This window comes from Amaranthus tricolor, chromosome 8 (assembly GCF_026212465.1).
Source record: "Amaranthus tricolor cultivar Red isolate AtriRed21 chromosome 8, ASM2621246v1, whole genome shotgun sequence".
Classification (NCBI taxonomy): Eukaryota; Viridiplantae; Streptophyta; class Magnoliopsida; order Caryophyllales; family Amaranthaceae; genus Amaranthus; species Amaranthus tricolor.
This window is the reverse complement of record NC_080054.1, coordinates 24,684,911-24,708,618: the sequence shown is the minus strand read 5'-3', so window position 1 is coordinate 24,708,618 and position 23,708 is coordinate 24,684,911. Positions and strand designations below refer to the sequence as shown.

At 32.6% G+C, this 23,708-nt stretch overlaps 4 protein-coding genes across 4 annotated transcripts; 2 read left to right on the top strand and 2 right to left on the bottom strand.

The window, feature by feature from the left end:
• Positions 1–232: 232 nt before the first annotated feature.
• LOC130821684 (secreted RxLR effector protein 161-like) lies at positions 233–619 on the top strand. Its single transcript, XM_057687470.1, has one exon. The coding sequence runs from the start codon at positions 233–235 to the stop codon at positions 617–619; it is 387 nt and encodes a 128-aa protein (XP_057543453.1).
• Positions 620–2,729: 2,110 nt separating this feature from the next.
• On the top strand, positions 2,730–3,824 carry LOC130821682 (F-box protein At3g26010-like). Its single transcript, XM_057687469.1, has one exon. The coding sequence runs from the start codon at positions 2,730–2,732 to the stop codon at positions 3,822–3,824; it is 1,095 nt and encodes a 364-aa protein (XP_057543452.1).
• Positions 3,825–12,307: 8,483 nt separating this feature from the next.
• Positions 12,308–13,667, bottom strand: LOC130821440 (probable galacturonosyltransferase-like 3). Its single transcript, XM_057687214.1, has one exon. The coding sequence runs from the start codon at positions 13,496–13,498 to the stop codon at positions 12,482–12,484; it is 1,017 nt and encodes a 338-aa protein (XP_057543197.1). The 5' UTR covers positions 13,499–13,667; the 3' UTR covers positions 12,308–12,481.
• Positions 13,668–16,106: 2,439 nt separating this feature from the next.
• Positions 16,107–23,468, bottom strand: LOC130821439 (receptor-like protein 4). The gene is made up of 9 exons (XM_057687213.1): positions 23,305–23,468; positions 22,160–23,218; positions 21,445–21,595; positions 21,285–21,356; positions 20,647–20,715; positions 19,720–19,791; positions 18,244–18,321; positions 17,395–17,600; positions 16,107–16,708 (listed from the first exon to the last, which is right to left on the bottom strand). Exons 1-9 carry the CDS (start codon positions 23,360–23,362, stop codon positions 16,608–16,610), a joined length of 1,866 nt encoding a protein of 621 aa, XP_057543196.1. The 5' UTR covers positions 23,363–23,468; the 3' UTR covers positions 16,107–16,607.
• Between the last annotated feature and the right edge of the window lie 240 nt (positions 23,469–23,708).

Below are 23,708 nucleotides of genomic sequence, written 5' to 3'. Positions count from 1 at the left end.
ATGATGTCGGAATATGAGATGACCGACCTTGGAGCTATGAAATACTTCCTTGGCATGCAAGTTAAGCAAGGTCCAGGAAGAATTTTTCTCTCACAGGAGAAATATGTTGAAGATATGCTCAAAAATTTTCAACATGAGCGATTGCAAGCCAATGACGACACCAATGGCTACGAATGAGAAACTTTCTAAATATGATGGAAAGGAGAAAGTAGACGCATCGCTCTATCGTAGCATGGTCGGATCTCTCATCTATCTCACAAACACAAGACCAGACATCGTTCATGCAGTCAGCATCATCTCAAGGTTTATGAGTGAGCCAAGCAAAGCTCACTTAGCAGCAGCCAAGAGGATACTCAAGTATATTAAAGGAACAAAAAGCTATGGGATAATGTACGAGTCCGAAGCAGACTACAAGCTCATAGGCTACACGGATAGTGACTGGGCAGGAAGCATCGACGATCGAAGAAGTACGAGTGGATACGTGTTCCAGCTAGGGTCCAAGTCTATCTCATGGTCATCAAAGAAACAAGCTACGGTAGCACTATCATCATCAGAAGCAGAATACGTATCAGCTACAAGCGCGGCATGTGAAGCAGTATGGCTAAGAAAAAATGGCTAAGAAGAATCCTAAAAGATCTACAACAAAAGACAGAAGATGCAACTACCATCTATTGTGACAATATGTCAGCAATATCCATGACAAAGAATCCAGTCTTCCATAGTCGCACAAAGCATATTGAGATACGACACCACTTCATTCGAGAATTGGTCGAGAAACAAGAGATCGAGCTACAATTCTGCAAGACAGGGGAGCAACTCGCAGACATATTTACCAAGGCACTTCCAACGGAAAAGTTCATCGAATTTAGAAGACAGCTTGGAATTCAAGATTTTTCAGATTAAGGGGGAGTATTAGATGTTAATCTAAAAAAATCTATGTAAAAAATCTAAACAAGAAACTTGTAGAACATGTTTCTAGAATATTGTTAGTAAAATCTTAGGAAAAATCTAGAATTAGCAACCTAGAATAATCTCAAGAATTATCTAGATATGAATATAATATGCTAGAAAGTGTATAACACTCTAAGCTTAGCTAGAATAGTCTAGAAACTAGGAGCTTGACTTACCAAGGCTATAAATAGCCACTTCTTGTACTTTGGAAATGTAAGTAATGTAAGCTATATTCACTTACAATTCAAAATATTGTCCAACTCATCTTTACTCCTCCTCTAACTTGCAACAATAACCCACTAATTTCTGCATATTAATTCTAACATTTATCTGTTAAAAACAATCTTATAGTTACAAATTTTTCTCATACGAGCAACAACCTGTTTTGAGCTTACTTTGTTCGTTTTGTTTTTGCCTTGGAAATTAAGACTTGATATTTGTTTTGTCTCCCTATATATATATATATATATATATATATATATATATATATATATATATATATATATATATATATATATATATATATATATATATATATATATATATATATATATATATATATATATATATATATATGTATATTGTACAAGGGATTTTTCCTTAACATACTTAAAATTCCAACATAAGAAAACTTACTAAATAATTTATATCTACATACACTTATTTGCTCACGCTTAAATAAGTGGGGGAAGATAATTGACTTATGTTACATTAAACTATGTTTATTTAGTGTGCTGATAATTAACCTCACTTAACATGTGTGGGAAAAATATGCTTAAGACAAATATTATTATTTGTGCTAAAATTACACAAATATAAGCTTGCAGTGTTTGATCCCCTCTTCATCATCATTAAAATTTACACACGCTTATGAATCTATGAGCATCCTGTCTTCATCATCATTAAAAATTACTTAATTACAGAAAAAAAAGAAAAAAAAAAGAAAAAAAGAAAAGCTTAATTAACATTGTAATCATGTTGCCAGATTTCAATGGCTATTTTGACTTGAGATAACCCACTAATATAGAATTTACCTTTGACTAACCCATTTGAAAATCAAAATTGACGAGCACGAATGGTTTAGTTTAAGTTTAGTTTTCAGAGTATTGATTTACCAAAATTCTTAAATAAGATGGTCTTATTGTGAGATTAGGGGTGTACAAAAATATTTGATGCGAATTATTCGATCCGCAATATCCGAAAAACCAGATAACTGGGTGTCCGATTTTTAAATCGGATCCAGATCAACATATTGGCAAAACCAAATATTTTCAGATATTCTATTTTCTACTTTTATATTATTTTTGATTTTTTATTTTTAAAATTTATAAATATTTTTTCATAAATTTTTTTTGCTTTGGTTATTAAATTTACTACTATATACAATTCCCAATTATAACTAAGTTGTACAATTCCCAATTACATTCTAAGTTTAGATAATTAAGCTTTTTTCTTGATGGTTAAAAAAAAGCTTGATTATAGAAAAAAAACGAAGTGAGCTTAATTAAAAAAAAAAAAAATTTTGACAGTCTCATACAAGACGACCACATTTATTTATACTCCTCCATCTCTTATTCAGTTTCATTTTTTGGCGGGAAAAACAATTTTTCCGTAATACTTTATACAAAATTGTTTGTTTGTATCATGATCAGTTGTATACAAAATTTTCCTTATTATGATATTTGTTTCTTTCTTGGCCATTTAATCCCATTCGTCCTTCTATCTTTCTTTCTTTCTTTCTCTGATATTTGTCTTCTAGTTTGCTTAGGAACAAAATCATGAATAACACTTCCCTTTATCTTCCATTTGATATATGGACCCAAATTTTTGCTTTGCTTTCTGTCGAAACTCTAGTGAGATGCCGGGCTGTGTGCGCATCTTGGCGCGCTTACATCGAATCCCCTTCTTTCATCTCCAAGCATCGCAATCTTTACAATAAACACCATTTCAAACACTCCCATTTAATTTTAGGTTATTCTACACGATTAGACCTACATCGTGTCACCAACGGTCGGAGATTTACCACTCTTGCTTTTCTTCCTCCTTTTTCTGCTCATGTTTTCATACCATGGATTTATGGAGGCTGCAATGGGTTATTTCTAATCACCTTAAATTTTGATCAAGATTATATATGTTTGTGGAATCCCTTTCTCAGAAAATCTTTGATTCTTCCACCTTGTCCAATTGTTTCTCGCTTTCAATCTGTTCATTATGTTATAGGATTTTCCACCTCTTGTGATGATTATAAGGTGCTTGCCTATCGTACCAAGTATAAACCGGCAATGGCAGTTTATTCACTTAGAAACCACATTTGGACTATTAAAATCAATCCCATGAATGCCGATGCTTGGACTTCATTAAGGACCCCTTTTTCTCGTAACAAATATGTTTATTGTGGATGGATGATTTACTGGTTTACTGAAAGTGATCCCGGAATTATCCGCTCTTTTGATTTTAATTTGGAAGAATTCAATAACCTGGCAGTACCTGAGCCGCTAAAAGAATGTAAGATGTTAGTTCTTTTCGCCATCGATGAGTTGTTAGCTGTTATGTCATCGTCTTGCATATGGATTTTGGAAAAGTATGATGGAGAGTACACATGGAGGGAATGGTGTTCGGAATCTTGGATTAAAACTGTTTTTGATATATTTAAAGAACACTATATATCTACTATCAAGGTTTTGTTTGTTGAGGAGACAAATACATTTCTAATGATTGGGGTTAATGGTAGTGTACATTTTTATCAAGTTACAAGCGCGGTGTTTGGAATGTTGAGAAATGGAGCTGGTTATTTTCTTGCCGTGATTGATTATGTGGAGACTTTAGCGTTGCTTACAGGAACAGAAGGGATGACATTTCAAACCTTTCCTTGATTAAATCAACGAGAATTGATTCTTAAGAACTCATGGCGAATAAAAAAAGTCCACGTTTACAATAATCTGTAAGATCATTTGGTTTGCTTGTTATTAGTTTAGTTGTTGTAAATAGGTTATAGAATTGGAAGTAAGAACGATTTTAAAAGCATTTAATGTACTAATAAATCAGTATTGTTCATAGAATTTTCCATTATTGCATTGCCTTAAATAAATATACACATTATACTCAAACACAACAGCTAGATTTCAAAATGTTGTGCCTGATATCTAATGAGCACTTACTTGACATATGTGGAAGTATAAGTGCACTTAGTATACAAAATGATAGCTGCACTCAAACACGTTTTTATGCAATTCAATTCGTTTATTGAATTGTTTATATTTAGTAACAATATACAATTTAAAATTGTAAAAAATATTAATATTATGAAAATATAGCAGTGAAATAGTTGAGTAAAACAAGAGATGAAAAAGTGGCTTATTTTCTACCATTTATTTTTTACTATCCTTTGGACTTTTCTGTTTGTGTCATTAGAATACAACTTCGTCTAACTCATAAACTACCCTTGATATAATTCTCAATATATCACAATTTAATTGTTTTTTTCGTGCATCATCGCATAGTCATGCTTAATTGGTTTGGATTGGATTATTCATGACGATGGAGTCACTCAGTATTGGTTTCAAGTGAAGGTGGAGGCACGTGATGTATTGATATATTGGCAATAAAATACCTATAAAAGGATTAATTCTCTCTACTTCTCTTCTCTTTAACGTACATAAGTCACCGTACTCATTAGTCATTAGGCTCCGACGGTCTGACCCCTTACAATTTAATGTGGTTTATTGGTTAAGAGTAGAGATGGCAATGGGTCAAACTCGGATCAACTAATGCATACTCTAATTTTACTACAATTAAAAGTCGGAAATTTTCACCTCCACCTCCAGCTCATACTTAGATTTTACGTCCTCCAACTCGAATTCTCGAACCTTCTAGACGTCAAATTATGATATATTTTTCGAAAAATTAAAAATATTCAATAGTTTTAATTCATAAAATAATGTCATTCAAATAGGTTATAATTTGCCTAAATTTAACAAATAAATATAGTTTGAGTAATTCAACTTAACAAATAAATATAGTTTGACCAATTCAACTTAGTAACTCAATCATACAATGATTTGATCAAATTTTACTTAATACTTTCTCCATTCTAAAATACTTGTACGTTTTGACTTTTTATGTAGTTCATTGCGCTAATTTAATTCTTAATATCTTTAATTATGTACAATAAAAAAATTATAACAATTTTATATTAATAATCCTTGCATTGAAACGAATCAAAAAAGATCCAACTTTACTATGTTTTAACTTATAAATTATAATTAGAAACTAATTAAAAATTAAAGGTGATGGATAAATAGTGCATTTTCATGTTATGCAGCAAATAATATGAAATGGAGGAAGTAACAAATAGCAAACGCATAACAATGATGTCTTTTGATCAAGCACAACAATGTATAAACAATTTAAGTTTGAATGAAAATTCTCTAAGATGTGGACAATAACTCAACCACCAATAAAAGACACCCACATAATCTTCAAAATAAACACACTTATTTGTTTAAATCATTCCTATAAATTGTTAATAACCTATATATCTGATACCATGTTGATTTTGATCATTCAATGTTCAAGAATAATAAGAAATTTCAGAGAAGAAGGGAGAGTAGATCAGAGAAAAGAAGGGATTAAATTTTCTTATTCATTTTTATGTCTATTGAATTACAAGAGAGAGAGAGAGACAAATGTATATATATATATTTCAAAGACTATCTAAAATAATGTTGCTATTATTTTTAAAAGAAACTAAGTATGTTTAACATAAATATAAATTTCTCCGAAAAAAAATTATAGAATAAATCTGCATAACAAAAGTCAAAATGCTCGAACGAGCAACAACTCGCTATGAGCTTACTTTGTTCGTTTTGTTCTTGTCTTGGACATTAAGATTTGATACTTGTTTTGTCTCACTATATGTATAGTACAAGGGATTTTTCCCCAACATGTGGTTTATAGTCCAACATAAAGAACCCACTAAAAAATTTATATCTACATACATTTATCTTCCCACGCTTAATTTAGTGTGGGATGATACTTGACTTATGTTACATTTTGCCATGCTTATTAAGTGTAGAGATATTTAACCTCTCTTATATATAAGTATGGGAAAAATGTGCCAAAGACAAATATTATTAGTTTTGTGCTAAAAATTACCCATACCTATTATAAGTTATAAGTGTGGCTATAAATAAGCGTGGGTATTTGCCAAAGTGATGTAATTGAAATAAAGAAACACACACTACAACATGCACAGAATATTGCATCAATTATAAAAAAAAAATAGGGAAAATAATTTTTAGAATAATCCAATATTTTATCAAGTTCTCAGGATTAATCCCAACATTGAATCAACCCTAAATAATCCGACTTTTAAGATTTGATTCCCAGGAACGTTTTTTCTTTATCGATTACATGTTCAAATTTTTGTAAAAATAAAAAGGGAAATTTCATTTTGGTGATTCTGAATTTTTGGCTTTTCTACAATTTTTTTTAAAATTCGCATTGTAACTTTGAGCTTTTAACTTTTTTATATGGTAGATAAAATGTTAAATTTTTAATTAAATTAATTACTTATTGCGACTAGATTTCAGAATATATGATTAATTAAGGTAATCACGACTTTGTTTTTTGAAAAAAATATCATTATGTTGGTAAAAATAGCAAAGTTAACAAAAAATTCCTTTTGTATACTACAATAAAAAACTAAAATGTTAAGATGACCACATAGATTAATAAAAAAAATTATTCTACCACGTATGAAAAGAAAAAACTTCTGAGTTACCAGTTACCACCACTAATTTCTCAATCAAAAATAAAAACCCATTAACTATGGAAGTTCAAAAGTTAAAAGTTAATTCCTTCTTCCTCTCCGTCAATTTACTCCATCCTTCTTCCTCATTAAAATAAAAATAAAAAAATTATCGTGAATAATACAATTTTTTGTTAATTTTCTAAAAATAATACCGAATATTGATTAACTATAAATAATACCAACTTAAAGGAGTATTTTCCTAGAAAATTCATAACATGTTAAAAATCAAACTACAGGTGATTATAAGACAAAAAAATTGTTAATTTAGTTAATAAATTAAAGTTGATATTATTCTAAGAAAATACCCCTAAGTTAGTATTATTTATGGTTAATCAATAAGTAGTATGATTGTAGAGAAATTAACAAGAAAGTTATAGTGTTTACTGTTTAGTGTAACTTTTCCTACAAATAATCCCACTAAATTTATTATCCTTCTTCCTCTTCTCAAAACTCCATACAAAAGAGTTGGCTCTGGAATCTTCAGGAAAATACTTCTCTAATTCATCAGAATTCAGAACGCTATTTCTTCATCATCATTGAGCATTCAATAAATGTTTGTATTTTTGTGGTATTTTGGTCCCAATTTCCATTCAACTTGAAAACTGAAATTTGATACCCAATTTAACCCCAACCTTCCTCCATTTTCACATAATCATACATATTTCTCCAATAACTTCCGATTCCAAGTAAGGTTTCTTCTCTAATTCCCCAATTTCAATTCTAATTTTACTTTTTTTGTTTTAACCCTAATTTTCCAATTATTAATTACTCCATGGTTTTCTCTATAATCTTCCATATTCATTGCGTGTATTTTGTTCAGTGAAGGCTTTTCCTTAGCCATTGTTGAAGACATTTGTTCTTTTGGCACATCTTTATAATTCGCATCATTCAGTGAAGGCTAATTAGAGGTGAATTTATATATATTTTTCTTTGTTACATCTTTATAATTTCCCACACAATTATTGCCACACTTAATTATTAGTTATTTTGTTATAATTGGTTATATTCAGCGACGCCCAGATTTAGTCACACATAGTGTGGAATGTGGATAATTATTTCCTTATACAATTATTACCCATGCTTATTAAAGCATGAATATTTACTTTGACTTATATATATATTTTTTAAAACAGAGGCCAAGTTCAACCTTTTTTAAAATTTCAATTTTAACAATCTTTTTTGGAATTATAATCATGAAAAAAAAAAAAAAAGGTACTCCATAACATTATAGTCAAGTTGTCAGATTTCAATGGCTAATTGAACGGAGATAAATTTAGAATTTACATTTGACTAATCCTATGTGACGTTTGAAAAACAAAACCGACAAGGCGACAACCATGAATGGTTTAGGTTCAACTTCAGTTATCGGTTTGTTTAATAATACTCTTCCATCTAAAGTTCAGTTCTGTTTTTTGGCGGGAAAATTAGTTATTCCGTTATACTTTATAGTACAACGCTACATGTTTGTATGTTGAATGAGTTTTATATAAAATGAATGTATCTTCCTCCCATTCGTTCTTTTTTTTTTCTCTTTCTCTGATAATGTTTTCTAGTTTGCCCAACAACAAAATCATGAATACAAGCAGTACTTCCAGTCATTTCCCTTTCTCTGATTTTCGATTTGATATAATAACCCACATTTTGGCTATGCTTCCTGTCCAAGACCTTGTGATTTTCAGGACTGTGTGCCCATCCTGGCGCGCTTACTTCGAATCCCCTTCTTTCATCTCCAAGCATCGCAATCTTTACAATAAACAACATTCCAAAAATTCCCTTTTACTCATTGAAGAAACTTCTAATCCTAGACGATTCTGCCTACAGCGTGTTACCAACGGTCAGAAATTAACCACTCATGCTCTTCTTCCTCCTTTATACACTCATTTTACGATATCATGAATTCATGGAGGCTGTAATGGGTTATTTCTACTGATCTTCCATGGTCATCAAGATTATACATGTTTGTGGAATCCCTTTCTCAAAAAATCTTTGATTCTTCCACCTTGTCCAATTGTTTCTCCTATTCAATATGTTAATTATGTTATAGGATTTTCCCCCTCTTCTGATGATTATAAGGTGCTTTCCTATGGCATCTTTAATGTTGATGAGTATGAGCCCGTGATGGCAGTTTATTCACCAAGAAATCACCATTGGACTATCAAAATCAATCCAATGAATGTCGATGCTTGGACTTCATTAAGGGCCCCTGTTCTTGTAGCAATCTTGTTTATGGTTTCCTGAAGGTGATACCGAAATTATCCATTCTTTTGATTTTAATACAGAAAAATTTAATAATGTGGCAATACCTGAGCGAATGAAAGAATGTAAGAGTTTAAATCTTTTCACCATTGGTGAGTTGTTGGCTGTTATGTCATCGTCTTGCATATTTGTTTTGGAAAAGCATAATGGAGTGTACACATGGAGGGAATGGTGTTCGGAATCTTGGTTTAAAAATGTTTTTGATATATTGGAAGAAAAAAGATTGGAAAAGCTATTTAGAGTTAGTCCTAAGGTTTTCTTTATTTCAGAGCAATACATTTTTAATTATTGGATTTTAGGTGGAATACAATTTTATGAAAGTTACAAGCCAGAAGTTAGAAACATTGAGGAATAGAGATGCTCGTTTTCGTTTCTGGGGTGCTTATGTGGAGACCTTAGCGTTGATTACAAGAACAAAAGGGATGATTCTCACACGTTTTCCTTAATTGACGAGAATTGATTCATAAGAACTCATGGCGTACAATGAAAGTCTACATTTTCACTAATCTGTCATTTGTTTTGTCCGTTAGTAGATATTAAATTGGTTGTTGTAAATAGGTTATGGAATCGAAAGTAAGAATGATTTTAGAAGCATTTTATGTATGACTAATAAAACAGATATTATTCATAGAATTAGCCATTTTATTTTGTTAACGCCAATAGATTTCTGGTGTTGTTGGAAACTAAAATACAAGATGATGCATATTTGGCGTTCTTGTGGTGACACAAAATATGTAAGCATTTAACAAACATTTCAGCTAACTAGAAATAACAACAAATTAACAATTGGTTAATCAATCATAAACGGCTCTTTAAGATACGAAATCGTCCTATTATATTTGATAATAATTAGGAAATTGGAGATCAAATATAATTAGGAAAATATAGTTTTCTTAATTATGTAGTTTCTTAAAGATTTCTAGTAATATTTTTTTCTTAAATTTATGAGTTTAGGGTTTTTGGTAGACTCCTATAAATAAAGGTGTAAGGTTACTCAATTGTGTATTTTCAAATTTGAGAGTCTAATTTACTGTAACGTTTCTAACTTCTGGCTTGTAACTTCATAAAATTGTATTCCACCCCAAAATCCAATGATTAAAAATGTATTGCTCTACTCAATAAAGAAAACCTTAGGACTAACTCTAAATAACTTTTTCCAATCGTTTCTCTTTCAATATATCAAAAACACTTTTAATCCAAGATTCCGAACACAATTCTCTCCATGTGTACACGCCATCATGCTTTTCCAAAACCCATATGCAGGACGATGATATAATAGCTAACAACTCACCGATGGTGAAAAGAATTATACTCTTACATTCTTTCAGTGGCTCAAATAGTGCAACATTATTGAATTCTTTTGTATTAAAATCAAAAGAGCGGATAATTCCGAAATCACCTTTAGTAAACCAATAAACTACCCATCCACGATAAACATAGTAGTAAAAAGAATTGATAATCTTATCTTATGGACTATAACCAAATGTCAAGGTGCATTTTGATTATTCCATGTAATGGTAAAAGCCAATAGAGTCTTGAAGCAAACACAAAGAAACAAAAAATAAAGGTGTTGTCAATTTTTTTAACTTTTTAAAGTGCAAAGAAAAACATAGAAATGAAAGTGGAAGATAGCATGAAATACTACTATTAATTAATTATTCTAACACTCCAATACCAAAAACCTTTAAAATCCACTCATAGATTCTTCACACATTGCGTAAACTCCAACCACTTGTGACTTCACAGTCAAATTAATTAATTATTCCTAAAAAAAGGACTTTTTTTTATCCAACATTACCCCTCTATTTATCAACTTTTTTATCCTATACTCCCTCCGATCTTATGAATTAGTCCCATCTCCTTATTTGGCAAAACTTTTGAATTAGTCTCATTTCTATTTTTGGCAATCCTTTTTTACTTAAATACCCTTAGTTCACACAAGTAATTACGAATATACCCTCATATACCTTACTTATCCAACTACCCTTCACTACTTATCCTTTACTACTTACCCTTTACTATTTACCCTTTTTAATGGACCCCACACAATCCTTAATATCCGTGCCCAAGCAAATGGGACTAATTCATAAGATCGGAGGGAGTATTAAAGAATTATTTATGTTTTTTGTTTTTTCTGTTTTATTCAAATTTTTTTTTTTTTTGGTTGTAAATCAAACTTTTTAAAAATATTTATTCACATCACATTTAACTTGTTATTTTATCTAATCAGTTTTCTTTTTTCAGTTATTATAAAATATACTTTATATTTTTACTCATTTTTTTATTTTCACCTTAATTAGTTATACTTGAAGCTATTTCGGGAATGAGGTAGTAGGATGGATTATTCTTCCCACGCTATAAACTAAATGACAACATAAAGTCACATGCATTCTTTATTTAAGATTATTTTCTCTAAGATTATGTCCCACGCAACAACCATATCATCACACTACATCCATGCCATTATGGCATTGTTGGAATTTTTGGCAATTAATGGGTATGTTTGACCAGTTGAAAATGTTAATTATTTTTATTGGCTTTTAAAATAGCTGAAATAGCTAGCTGTTTATAAAAATATCTATTAAATTTAGGTATTGATTATTGATTGTTTATTTGAAAAAAATAAGTCAACAATTCAAAAGTCAACAAAAAAACTAACTAGAGTAGCTTTTATTTTAGCCTAAAAGTCAATTTTTTCGGCTAACTTAAAAACTATTTATCAAACATTTTTTTGATTGTTTGACCAAACAGCAACGCAAAAATCATAAACCACTCAAAAAGTCAATCTAAAAGCCAAACATTCAAACACTCTATTATTTTTTCAATTGTTATTTGTTAATATCATTAATTAAAGTAACTAAAAAATACGTAAATAATCTCAATTTGTCACTACTTCATAATTTTATTCACATTTCGATTTTCTAATCATTTAGTACTAAAATATTTATTTTTTTCTTAATAAACACCCTATTTTTCTATATAATTCAAATTTGAAAGAAAAATAAATAAGGTATTTGGCAAATTAGCTTATTGAGCAATTTTAGCTTATTGTGATATAAATAGAGGGTTAGATGGTCAAACCAGCTAATGCTAGTGTTTGGTGAACTAGCTAATTGAAAAACTTATTAATATGAATAAGCTGCTCAAAGCTATCAACTATCAACCTTTTTTCAAAATTTTTCCAATTAAACACATACGAAATTCTTCAACATTACCCCATTAGAGAAGAAAAATAGCCGTATCATCGTCGGTAGAAACCAGAAAGCTCAAAAACGGATGGCATTATTATGAATGAAGAATGAATTACCATCCAATAAATCAAAGAGTGGGGAGCACTAAATTGTGGCAATCTTATCATTAATAATTACACAAACCCAATAATAATGTACACCACCTAACACACGAATTACAATGTCACGATTCTCAAACCATCAATCAAAACAATAAAAATAAAATAATTAATTATCCTTCAGATAATAAAATTGTTGCAGATGAAGACGGCGGAGAATACAGAAGATCATAAGGGCTCCACAGACTATCTAATGGACATGGCCGATTCGAATCAATCCTCAACCATGGCTTCCCTTTTCCACTCCAATGCAACAAACTCACAGCTCCAGGATGTAAATCTCTGCATAATCCTCTTATATTGTCTCCACCTAATCCATGTTGATTCCATCTATGTTCAACTCTCTCTACTTCACCTCCAAATACCAGTAAAAATGGCGGTAATGAACCTAATTGATAAATACGGTGTCGTTTTTGCAATTTCATCCAGTTTTCTAGCTTTGATGTATACGCACCTTTTCTCCATTTGGCAACATCGATTACCATAACTCCTGTGTTGAAATAACACGGAGTTCTCTCTCTTCGTAAGAATGTTTTTGAAAGTTCTGGTGTGTTCCAGAATTTGGGGGTAAAATAGCTGGTAAAATTAGCATGACAGTATTCGGGAGCTCCAAGAACATGAACACCAAGATCAATATTCCAAAGATTAGCGACATCATCAACAACAATAAGATCAGAATCAAAGTAAATTACTCGTTCAACATCGTGAGAGAGAAGATCAGCGAGGTAAATACGAGCGTAATTTAGGGGTTGATCAAGAGCAAGACGAATTGAGGCTGAAATTTTGCCGCGAACAAGAAGTGGATCGAAATGAAGAAGAGAGATCCTAAGAGAAGGAAAAGTAGAAGTGATTGTCCGATTGAGATTGTAGAAGTTTCGAGAAGAAGTAAGGAAATGAAAAGAGAGATTTTCAGGACAGGTAGAATGGCGGAGAACGGAGAATACAGCGGCGATTGAACCACGAAGGTAGGTAGTGTCAAGAGTCATTGCAATGTGGATGGTTGAAGATGGTGTACCTGGAATGGCGCAGGATTCTCCATTTCTGAAAGCTGGAGCTTCATGGTAACGAGGGATTTCAATGGCGGATGTGAGGGTGAAGATTGTGAAGAGGAAAAAGAGTGAGAGTGACATTGTGTGATTTCGGGGAAGGGAAGATGAGAATTGAAGAGATTTTTGGTTATTTTATTTCTGTTTTTGGATGTGATTGTCTTTGTCTGTTGGTGTTTTCTTCTTTTTTTTATTGTGTGGAGTAGCGACAGAATATAATAGGAGTATTATTAATTCAAATACTTTCAAGTTATTTGATGGTTGGTATTTAATGATGGTAAGAATAAGAATAATTTGCAGCGTAAATATTTATAAAATGTAATATCATATTATTTCATGGTAATTATACTTAAATCTTAAAAAAATAATTACAATTTTTTATTCTACTTAATATTACATTTTCATATGTTAATGCATTAGAATGAATTTTACAATGAAAATAAGATGATTGGAGGAAAATATAACTTATTAATAAATTTTATTACTATATTATACTAGTTTTTCATTACCGGTTCTACCATTTTATAGATACTATCAAATGATTGTTCTGTTCTTTTATGGTTTTTGTTGTGCGACAGTGGAACCGATGAACAATAATAAAACAATAAAGAAATTCAATGCAAACAATAAGAAAATGACACAAGAGATTTAACGTGATTCACTATCAATGTGATAGCTACGTCCACCAGCACCGAGATCAAATAATTTCACTATGATCGCAAAGAATTTACAAAATGAATCACACTTACAAATAACAATGACTCTCTTGTGATCTCTCTCAATTTGTAATTAATAAACCCTAGCACTAATACGAGGGGGTATATATAATAAAACCAACTTAAAAGAAAAGTTGGGCTCCAAGTATTCACAAATAATCGGCCACAAATAAAGATAACCGTCAAAAAGCCCACCAAAATCAAAAATTCGCCAGTTGGGTCGCAGCCCGTACCATATGTCGCGGCTTGCCAAAATTCCAGAACCAGAAACTTTTCATCAATTTCTCGCGCCTCGTAATGCTCTTTGCGGCCCGCAATGTTCTTGATCCCTTGTTCGACACATTAACAACAATTTAATTTTTTTCTAGTTTTTATCGATAGAGGTATATTTTATGTTAGCTATTATTGTTACTTTAATTTAATTTGTTCTTATCACATCATACTTTTCTTAGTTTAACTATTTACTTTGTTAGCACATACGGTAAAGTAAAAAAATAAATTATATCAGAATAAAATTTAAAATCTTATGGAAAAAGACAAAATTTGCTCCAACTGTATTACTTCTTCATTTGTTTGTATATATATTTAGCATACATTGTTCTGAAATACTTCTTCAATTCCTTTAATTTTGAATTATAAGACTCAAATGTATAAGAGCTTTTTAAGTTTTATAATTATAATGTAACGGTAAAAAAGACAGGGAAAATATTTATTTGTTCAATTGATTGTAAATTTGTAATATTATGTAAATGATCTATTTAAAAACTTTTGAAATGACATATTGCAATGTTTGGTGATAAGGAGGGAGCAAAATTGATGGTACGTACAATTGTTGTGGTCCAAGAGAACAACTTAAGAGTATGCAATGCAATAAAATGAGAAGTAATAAGGGGAAGAGCAATTAAGGTATTTAGTACTCTTACAAGCTTTAATTACATGATGGCCTTGCACAGTTGCACCGCGATGTGACCTAACTTGTACACGGATTCATAAATCTAATTTATCTTTCAAGTTCTACCAATTTCTTTGTCTGCAACAAACAAATAATAAACAATATTCATATATTTATTACAAAATTGATTACTAATTAAATATTACTTTAAATTGACACCACCATTATTTTCGCATCAACTAGTCCACCAATACTCACTGTCTTATTATAGCAAAAGAGCGGGTATATTTTGAGTTTTATAATTTTCAATCAAGTCGATTTTAATTTAGGTAATTTTTTATTTTAACTGAATTTGAGACGGTCTAGTAATTATGGTTCTAAATAAAAAGATACTATACCAAAATAAGTATATTTTTTGTTTTATAAAATAATCCAACAAAGAAATATAAACCTAAAATACAAAAGTTGACTATAAATATTGTACATTTTAAATAAAAAATGTTGGTGATAGATAAGAATTCTTATATAATTTTTGAGATTCAATAAATATGAAGTAACTTTTAACCAAGCATTAAAGAAGGACATTTTTTTGGAAAATGTGAAGTATCTTGAGTACAGTTGTCAACTTCTTTTCATTTATCTTGCCTTTGCAAAGTGAAAAATGTGATTTTTTTTTTGGAGAGGGGGGGGGGGGGGAGGGGGGGATTATAGTTAGATCATTAATAAATGTAGGCAGCTATTGGAAATTTCGAGTAGTTAATTCATTTTAACATTTTATTAACCGATGTTCTCAGTTCTCACTTCCCAGGTGTTCAAAAGTACGGGACAATCGATCGGGTCATTATTGGTATTTGATGTAAAGGATCAGAATGACCCGGGCCATTGTTGGGCTTGATTACAAAAATGTCGATTGTGACAATCTCCATGGGACGAGAAACAAGTTCCCTTGATTCACAGCAGCCGTCATGAAACAAAATGGAGTAGGACTTTTGGTCCTCGGACATCTTTAGAGCCTACTTTGGCTAGAGAGTTAATGACATCTCCATTCTACATCTAGTCTTCTGAAAGGCAGCAAGGATCAGAGTTGGTGAAACAAAATAGAGTATTAAGCTGACAGACCACAAAGAATATACAAAAAATTTAATTTTTACACAAGACTACATAGCTAAGATGATGATAAACAGAATGACAATAGACAATGGAGTTTGCAGTCGGAACTCGGGACCATCAACAGGTTGAACCCATGATTGAATTTTTGAACCATTTCAACAATGGATGTTAACATCATCCATCATACAACAAATTGCCCCCAAAATTGGGTGTAATACATACAAGTATCAGAGGCATTCACTCTTTTGTTATCCCCTAATAAAAAGCACTGTATTTCTCAAGTTATACCTTGTTTTGTGACCACAGTTCGCAACAAATTGTGAAGAAGCCAAACCAATCAAAATCTTCATCGTAGTGAGCTCTCTTCAATCATGTCTAAGCAGCTATCGTAAGACCTTTTTGTATTTGCTATTGGTTAGCCACGAATATTACCACAAAACTTGTTCTCATCCAAAGATGTCCAATATTATTGAGGCTATTTCAATGATGGTATTAAACCTTTGGCATGCTGACTCTCCATTTCAAGGACCATCAAGGATTTCTGTCTATGATAGCGGTTTCTTTTTGCAGCCATTGCTGAAAACAGAACACATAAGAATGAAAAACATTCAGCCCAAGAATCATGAATAAAACAACAAAATCACACGTCGCTGTAAGAATGCTGCACAAAATGCTATTCTAGACTTCTGAAAGAAAGAGAAAATCACACGTCAATGTAAGAATGCTGCTCAAAATGATGTTAACCAACAGCCCATCTAACTCTACAATGCAAACTAATGACAAACTTAATATCAGCATCAAACTTGTTTTGTTCACTGAATCATCGCCTATTAACATTAACATTTATCCCAGCTAGTCATCTGGTCTCCTTATCTACTATTAAAGAATCTTAGTAACATGGTCGGTTTCAGGATTGGTGTGTGATTGTTAGAGTCTTCAATTATCTCTAAAACATGCATATTTGCAGAACTCAGACAAACACCAATGCACTTTCAGAACGGGATAGCAGTTTATTTCAGTAGGAAATATGAGGCACCAAATAGCTTCACATTTACAAGGTCTGCGAAAATATATTTTTAAAAAATAAACCATAAGCAAAATATTCACTCAGAAAGGGAACTACATTGTGTTGGAAGCCAAGACTACACAATCAGATAAAAGAATGACAGAAAATCTGAAATTCCTAGCACATAGAATTAGAAAACAAAGAAACACAAACAATGACGAAGAGAAAAAAATGGAAGATATGAGAATCAGCTTACACGTCAGCTCATGCGGTAGACCAAAGTCATAATCATTCCTCCTCCTTCTGATACATATGTAGGTCACCAGCAACAGTATACAGAAAACAACCACACAAGATATGCTGATTGCTATTTTTCCACCACTGGACAATTGACCATTTCTCCAAAGGAAAGGACATTCTGGCAAAGAAGGGACGCCACACAGACCCTTGTTTGTAGAGAGACTGAAATAAAAGTTCAATCTTAGTCCTATAGATGCAAGCAGAACCAAATTTGAATTTTCAGATGTTAATGCAGAACTTTAAGTTGCAAGTTTCATTTAGGTTAAGGAAAAACATAGCTCTTAGCTTGTGCAATTGTAATTATTAAATACTATCAAGTATAGATCAGCATACCCAATTACCCATGCACCATAACATCCCACAGCAGCCGAGTAGAGAGAATAGCACCCTCTTGAATACTATTGTATTTCTATCAGTCCATTAGCTTACAAATTAGCCAATGCCACATCATTTTTATTTTAATGAGATATCTTGACCAAGAATCTGGAATATTGCTAAGGGTACACACATTAAGGTAGTAAGGACAACCCAACTAAATATCCTTCCATAATGCTCAGAACAAGAACACAGGTGAATATGGGGAATCGATCAATTATAAACAAACGTACATATGAGGAATCGATCAATTACACAAAAACCAAGAACAGGATTTTTTGATATTTACAGGCTTACAGACCAAACCATTACATTAGGTATACTTAAGCTACAACCATTAAACGCAATCACTAATGACTAAAAAGAATTTGGAGTCAATGAGATATAGAGTGCAAAGGAAATAAAACACAGCAGAAAAAAGTTGACATACTCAATTGCTCCACCATGGACACCAACAGAGTAAATCTGCTCTGGCACTTGTCCTTCCAATTGATTATCATTCAACAGCCTGGCACGTGTAAGAAATGTAAGATACCAACAACAAAAAGAAGTAATAGTCAAGATACTTGAGAAACGAATTTCAAAGAACTTCAACAAGGAGTCATCCCTGGATAGCATCTCAATACTCTTGTGCAATCCCTAGTCAACAAGCATTTAGGCCTCAAAAGGAGTTTTCAAAACCCATTACAGCAAAAAAAAATTAAAAAAAATAAAAATAAAAAAATAAAAAAGAAATAAAATAGGCTTTTGGGACAAAGCTTTCAAGACAAGAGCAAAGCATTAGCATGTTTCATCGTCAAAGTCTATAAATATCTCCCTTTAGAATTACCTAAAGTCCCTTGTTGGGCCAATGACTACTCTTTAGCCAAGTGTTTTTACCATCCTAACCCTACCCAGAGAATCATTCTTATATTAAAGGCACAAAAGATAGTTGCCAAAAGATAATGTATGGTAGCAGGAACAGCAAGAACAAGCTTCAGCCTGTGAATAGCAAGAATTTTATTTGTTTTCAAAATACATATATGCATGTCATCTACTTATCTATGGCCAGGGTAATTGCATTTCTCTATCCAAATGACCAATAGTGAAACGCTGTCAAATAACACCAGTTGAGCAAGCATTATAATAAAATGAGAATGACAATGAGAATGACTACTATCATATCATGGATAATTCAAGGACCATATTAATCTCAAGAATAAATTTAAAAGCTTATCCACGCAGAGGATTAAATCTTCCAAGATTGATATGATACACATAATTAGTCTTATCCAAACCAACCCATCAACACCTAAATTGCTTCTCACTTAGAAAATCCAAGATCCAGTGAACCATAATGATTCAATCTAAATCAAACCAAGTAAATATATTCATTGATTTATAATAAGCTAACTGAGGGCAGACACATCATGACAAGACCTGATTGGATCAGAAATCACTGGCTAGATGTGACTTCAAGTATCAACCAGAACAGTAACATGATTCGCTAATCTCCTCGCGAATCGAAATAAGCGAATTATGGTCGATTTTGGGCTATTCTTGGGCAAATTTAAGCGAATCGCGAATTCAAAATGCGAATTAGCAAGAAAATTATGTTACACTGAATCAGAACTTAACACAATTGCATGAATTATTGGCCAACTCTACGGGGAAATAAAAGTGAAAACATTAAGTCACAGTATGTTAGCTGGTAAACATGTATGAGCCAACACAGAATCCAAGAGGCCAAGTCATCCAAAAAATGAAGTGAAACAAAGTCCATGTTCGAGATACTTTACAATTTGATGACTCAAAGATAGCATATAAATATGAATCGACTCTAGCATGGGACAATATTTAGCCACCGAATAGAAGAATTTATCAGACAAGAAACTGATGAAGTCAATAGGTACTAGGTGGTACTTACACAAGCCGTAGATTCTTGGATGAAGCAAGACTGTCAGGAATAGGTCCTGTAAACTCATTATTCGACAAATCCCTGCCCAAGACAGAAAAATAACAGATGATTTAATTTTAAAAATGAACATATATTCATCTTACCACCTCTAGTTCATCTCGAACCCAAAGCCATAATTGATAGAACGCATATGATCAAAGTTAAAAATAAAATTATGAACGTAAGTTAAATGTTTTCATTTGTTGTAATACACAGACACGAATATATGTTTGATATACAAGAAAGAAAATTCTTGTAAAGGAAATAAGGTGAATGTTAAGGTGATTGTTGAACCTATACACATTCCATGAGTCCACTTGAAACTTATGCAAATCCTTTGAAAAGGAAACAAGGAATCTTTCAACATGCTGTGACACCACCCCCCCCCCCCCCCCCCCCCCCCCCCCCAAAATATAAAATCTACAACAATAGTAAAAATAGTAACTTATTGCATATCACAGACTTCACAAATACTGAATATAATAAACCCAAAAATGGAACAAAATTTAAAGAGGAAATATCAGCCCAACAAAAAAAAAACAAGGTGTTTCAGGCAAGTAACCTTCAATGAACTCAATAAAACTAGCCAAAAATCATACGAGAAATTTCCATTTTGAGCTGCTGTAGGCACCATAAAGCTTACCTCTCAAGAGTTTCTTTCCAACACCAAGAACCATAAACCCCGTAAGGGATACCCATAACCCATAAATTCTCAGCCTTAAGAGCCAACAATTTTTTATGTTGAAATATTTAATAGAGTTAACAAACAAAAACACAATATTGAAACTAATTCAGAAAAGAAAACCAAATTTCAGAACCTTTAGTAAACCGTTGATAATCAAAAGACGATGGTATTAGTAAACAACATAGTCCAACTAGCATAGCAGCTATACTTACAGCTTAACAAGAGATTGTTGACCTAGGCCCTCTGGCAAAGTACCCGCCAAAGAATTAGAACTCAAATTCCTGCCATAGAAAACAAAATACTAAACTAAAAAGGCCAGTGGATCACCATCCAAATAATGGAAGTAACATTTTCAGTAAATTTTATTAGAAGACTCTTTTCCATGCTTCTAGTGACCATGGAAGATGAGCTAATCATAATCATTTAACTTGTGGAATACCAAAGTTAAAGAAGAAGAGACAGGTAGAGTATACGTTATTCATGTGCATTCATGTGTAAGTAAAGCATCAAGTGGATAATTACGTCAACCAAAAACTTGACATGTGACCCACCAATTCTCAGAAACTTTATTGTTTTTATAGGCCCTAAAATCTGATTAAGGAGCCTTGTCGCGATGAATTTTCAGGTACACTATATCTAAACATTCGTCTTTAGAAAACTCCACATTTCAAGCTTCAAGTTTAGTACTCATAGACAGTGATGCACCAAAGAGATCTACGAGCAGCAAACTGTAAGGGGACTTTATAGCTTTTTTCTTTCACCGGATATACTCATTTTAGTTGTTGAACATGTGTAGCCCATTCCTGAACTTATTTGAACTAATTATAAAAACCCTGTATGAGAAACTTACAAGACAGCCAAGTTCTCTAAGAATCTGATCTCATCAGTGATGTATCCTTTCAAACCTTGGCTCCCAAGGTCACTGCATAACACAATACAAGGCATAACCTGATGAACTAAAAAAGAATAGACGGTAAAAAAACAAACTTAGCTGCACAGGCACAACATACATTTGTGATATAACAAGAGCATTCCCATCTTTGTTAGTACGACAAGTAACTCCTTCCCAAGCATTCCAAGTAGTAGGAGCACATGGATCACCATTCCATCCCATTCTATCTGTAACTTGAAGCGAGTGCTTCAATGCCCTCATAGCCACAACTGTAAAATGGCAGTCAAGAAACACGATTAATTCAATAACCCGGCAATTTGGCCCCTTGCTGGTCAGAGTTCAGCAATAGAAAACACAAAGGATTCAAGCAACAGAAAGAAAAGAGCAATAATAGCCACCACAAAGACTATATATGCAAACAAAGTGAAAACAGAAACAAAACAAAAAAAGGGGGGAAAACTTCTTTGGAAATCTCATGCCTCAAATTCACTTCAGTGCCTAAATTACCTGATCACTGAACTACCTAACTAGAAATTTTCTCCTCACATTCCCTGTTACATTAGCAAATGAGTAGGTAGCAAATCTACAGCTAAAGCCTAACAAATAAACATAAAAGCAAAAAAATGCAAAATTATACTTCTATTAACGTCTCTTCTCCTTAATCTTCTAGACTAGATATTAGGTCATAATAATGAGTAAATACTAATAATAGACTTAAATCAAAAGCCTTTAAGTGCAGATTAGTAATGAAGTAACTAATAAGAATAAATACAAGACTGAAAAGAAATCGCCATTCGCCAACATCAGAAAGCCTCCCAAATATCCCCACATACCTTGATCAGGAACGGTAGCAAGATCATTAGGTACAATGGCGTAATTCTCCAAACCACAAAGAATAGGTTCTCCTACAACAGGAATCAAATTCACAATCAAAGTAGTACTAGTCAGATTTTTGGCAACATAATACCAATCAAAAGCCTTAAACCCTCCAACCGACTTAAAAACATCCAATCGATGAACATTCACCCCATTCACCAACACATCAAACACTCTTTTCCCTGCCTTAGTCACATTCTCAGAAATCTCCGCAAAATGAAACCACAACAAATAGTCGAGTTTAGCATCCACATCCAATTCGTACTCCAAAACTCCTGAAGCCTCAACAGTCACACAACTCTGATACAACTTCATCGGAAAATAATTCGGCTTCTGGTTCGCCCCAGCGATTGGCTTCGCAGTCGAAATTCTTTCCACACTCTTAAGGTTCTTAGACCGGAACTTGAGCTCGGACTGCCACGATCGCCACACTATATCAGTGTCATTGGTAAGCCCTGGACCCCACTGATCTTGCCCGCAGCTGAATCTACCATAATTGACCAAAATTGTATTATTCCCGTACTCAGATGAAAAATCATATGACGCCGTATCGATTTCAATAAGTTCTAGAGTTCCAATAATAGGAGGATCCGTAGCAATCGAGTAAAAACAAACATCAGCTTCTCCATCAGACACGTAAGCGATGAGATCAGAGTAAGAACCATCTGAAGCGTAAGTTTCCGGCCATGGAGATTTATAACTGAAAACCACAGTACCTTCAACGGACATTTCAAAGCTCGGAGGACGATTCTTGCCATCGTAATTATCATAAACAGTGAAAGTCCGGATGAGATAACGACCGCCATTAATGGAGGTTGGAATAATGTAACAGTTTTTGGGACCAGAAGTAGTGGGAGGGAAGAAACGAAGTGTCTTCTCTTGTTGGAGAGAAAAATGCAAAGGTTCAGAAACGACGGAAGTAGAACCACCAGTGAAGAAACGATCGGAAAGCCAAGTAGTTTTAAAGTGATCGACGAGAGTGTTGGAGCCACCGCAGTCAATGTGGTAAGAGATTTCTGCAAGAGAGAAAAAAAAGTTAGGTCATCAATGGCGGAAAAGGAAAAGGAGGAGAGAGAAGGGAATGTTATACTAAGTTGCTTACTAGAGAGAGAAAGGGGGAAGAGCGTAAAAAAGATGATCAGGAGAAGGAGAGGAGACATGATTGTGGGGAATCGGATGATGTGTGTTAAGTCAATGATAACAGAAGTGGGGCTAGATTTTGAGGAGGAGAGATAAAAGGCTATATTGGCGGGAGTCAAGCGACATAGAGGTAAATATATTTATTCCATAATTGGGTCGATAGCGGGTTAGATGTATTAGATCGATTTAAAATTGTATTTTGCGTCTACATTAGCTATTAAAATTAATATTGAAATTGGGTCAAGTCGTATTCGATGATAAGGTCGGATAAAGACCATATCGTTGAATCTGTTTTGAATATCTCTTGTAGAAAAGTTAACTATTGAAAATGCAATTCTTTTTACAAATATTGTTTAATCAACCCAC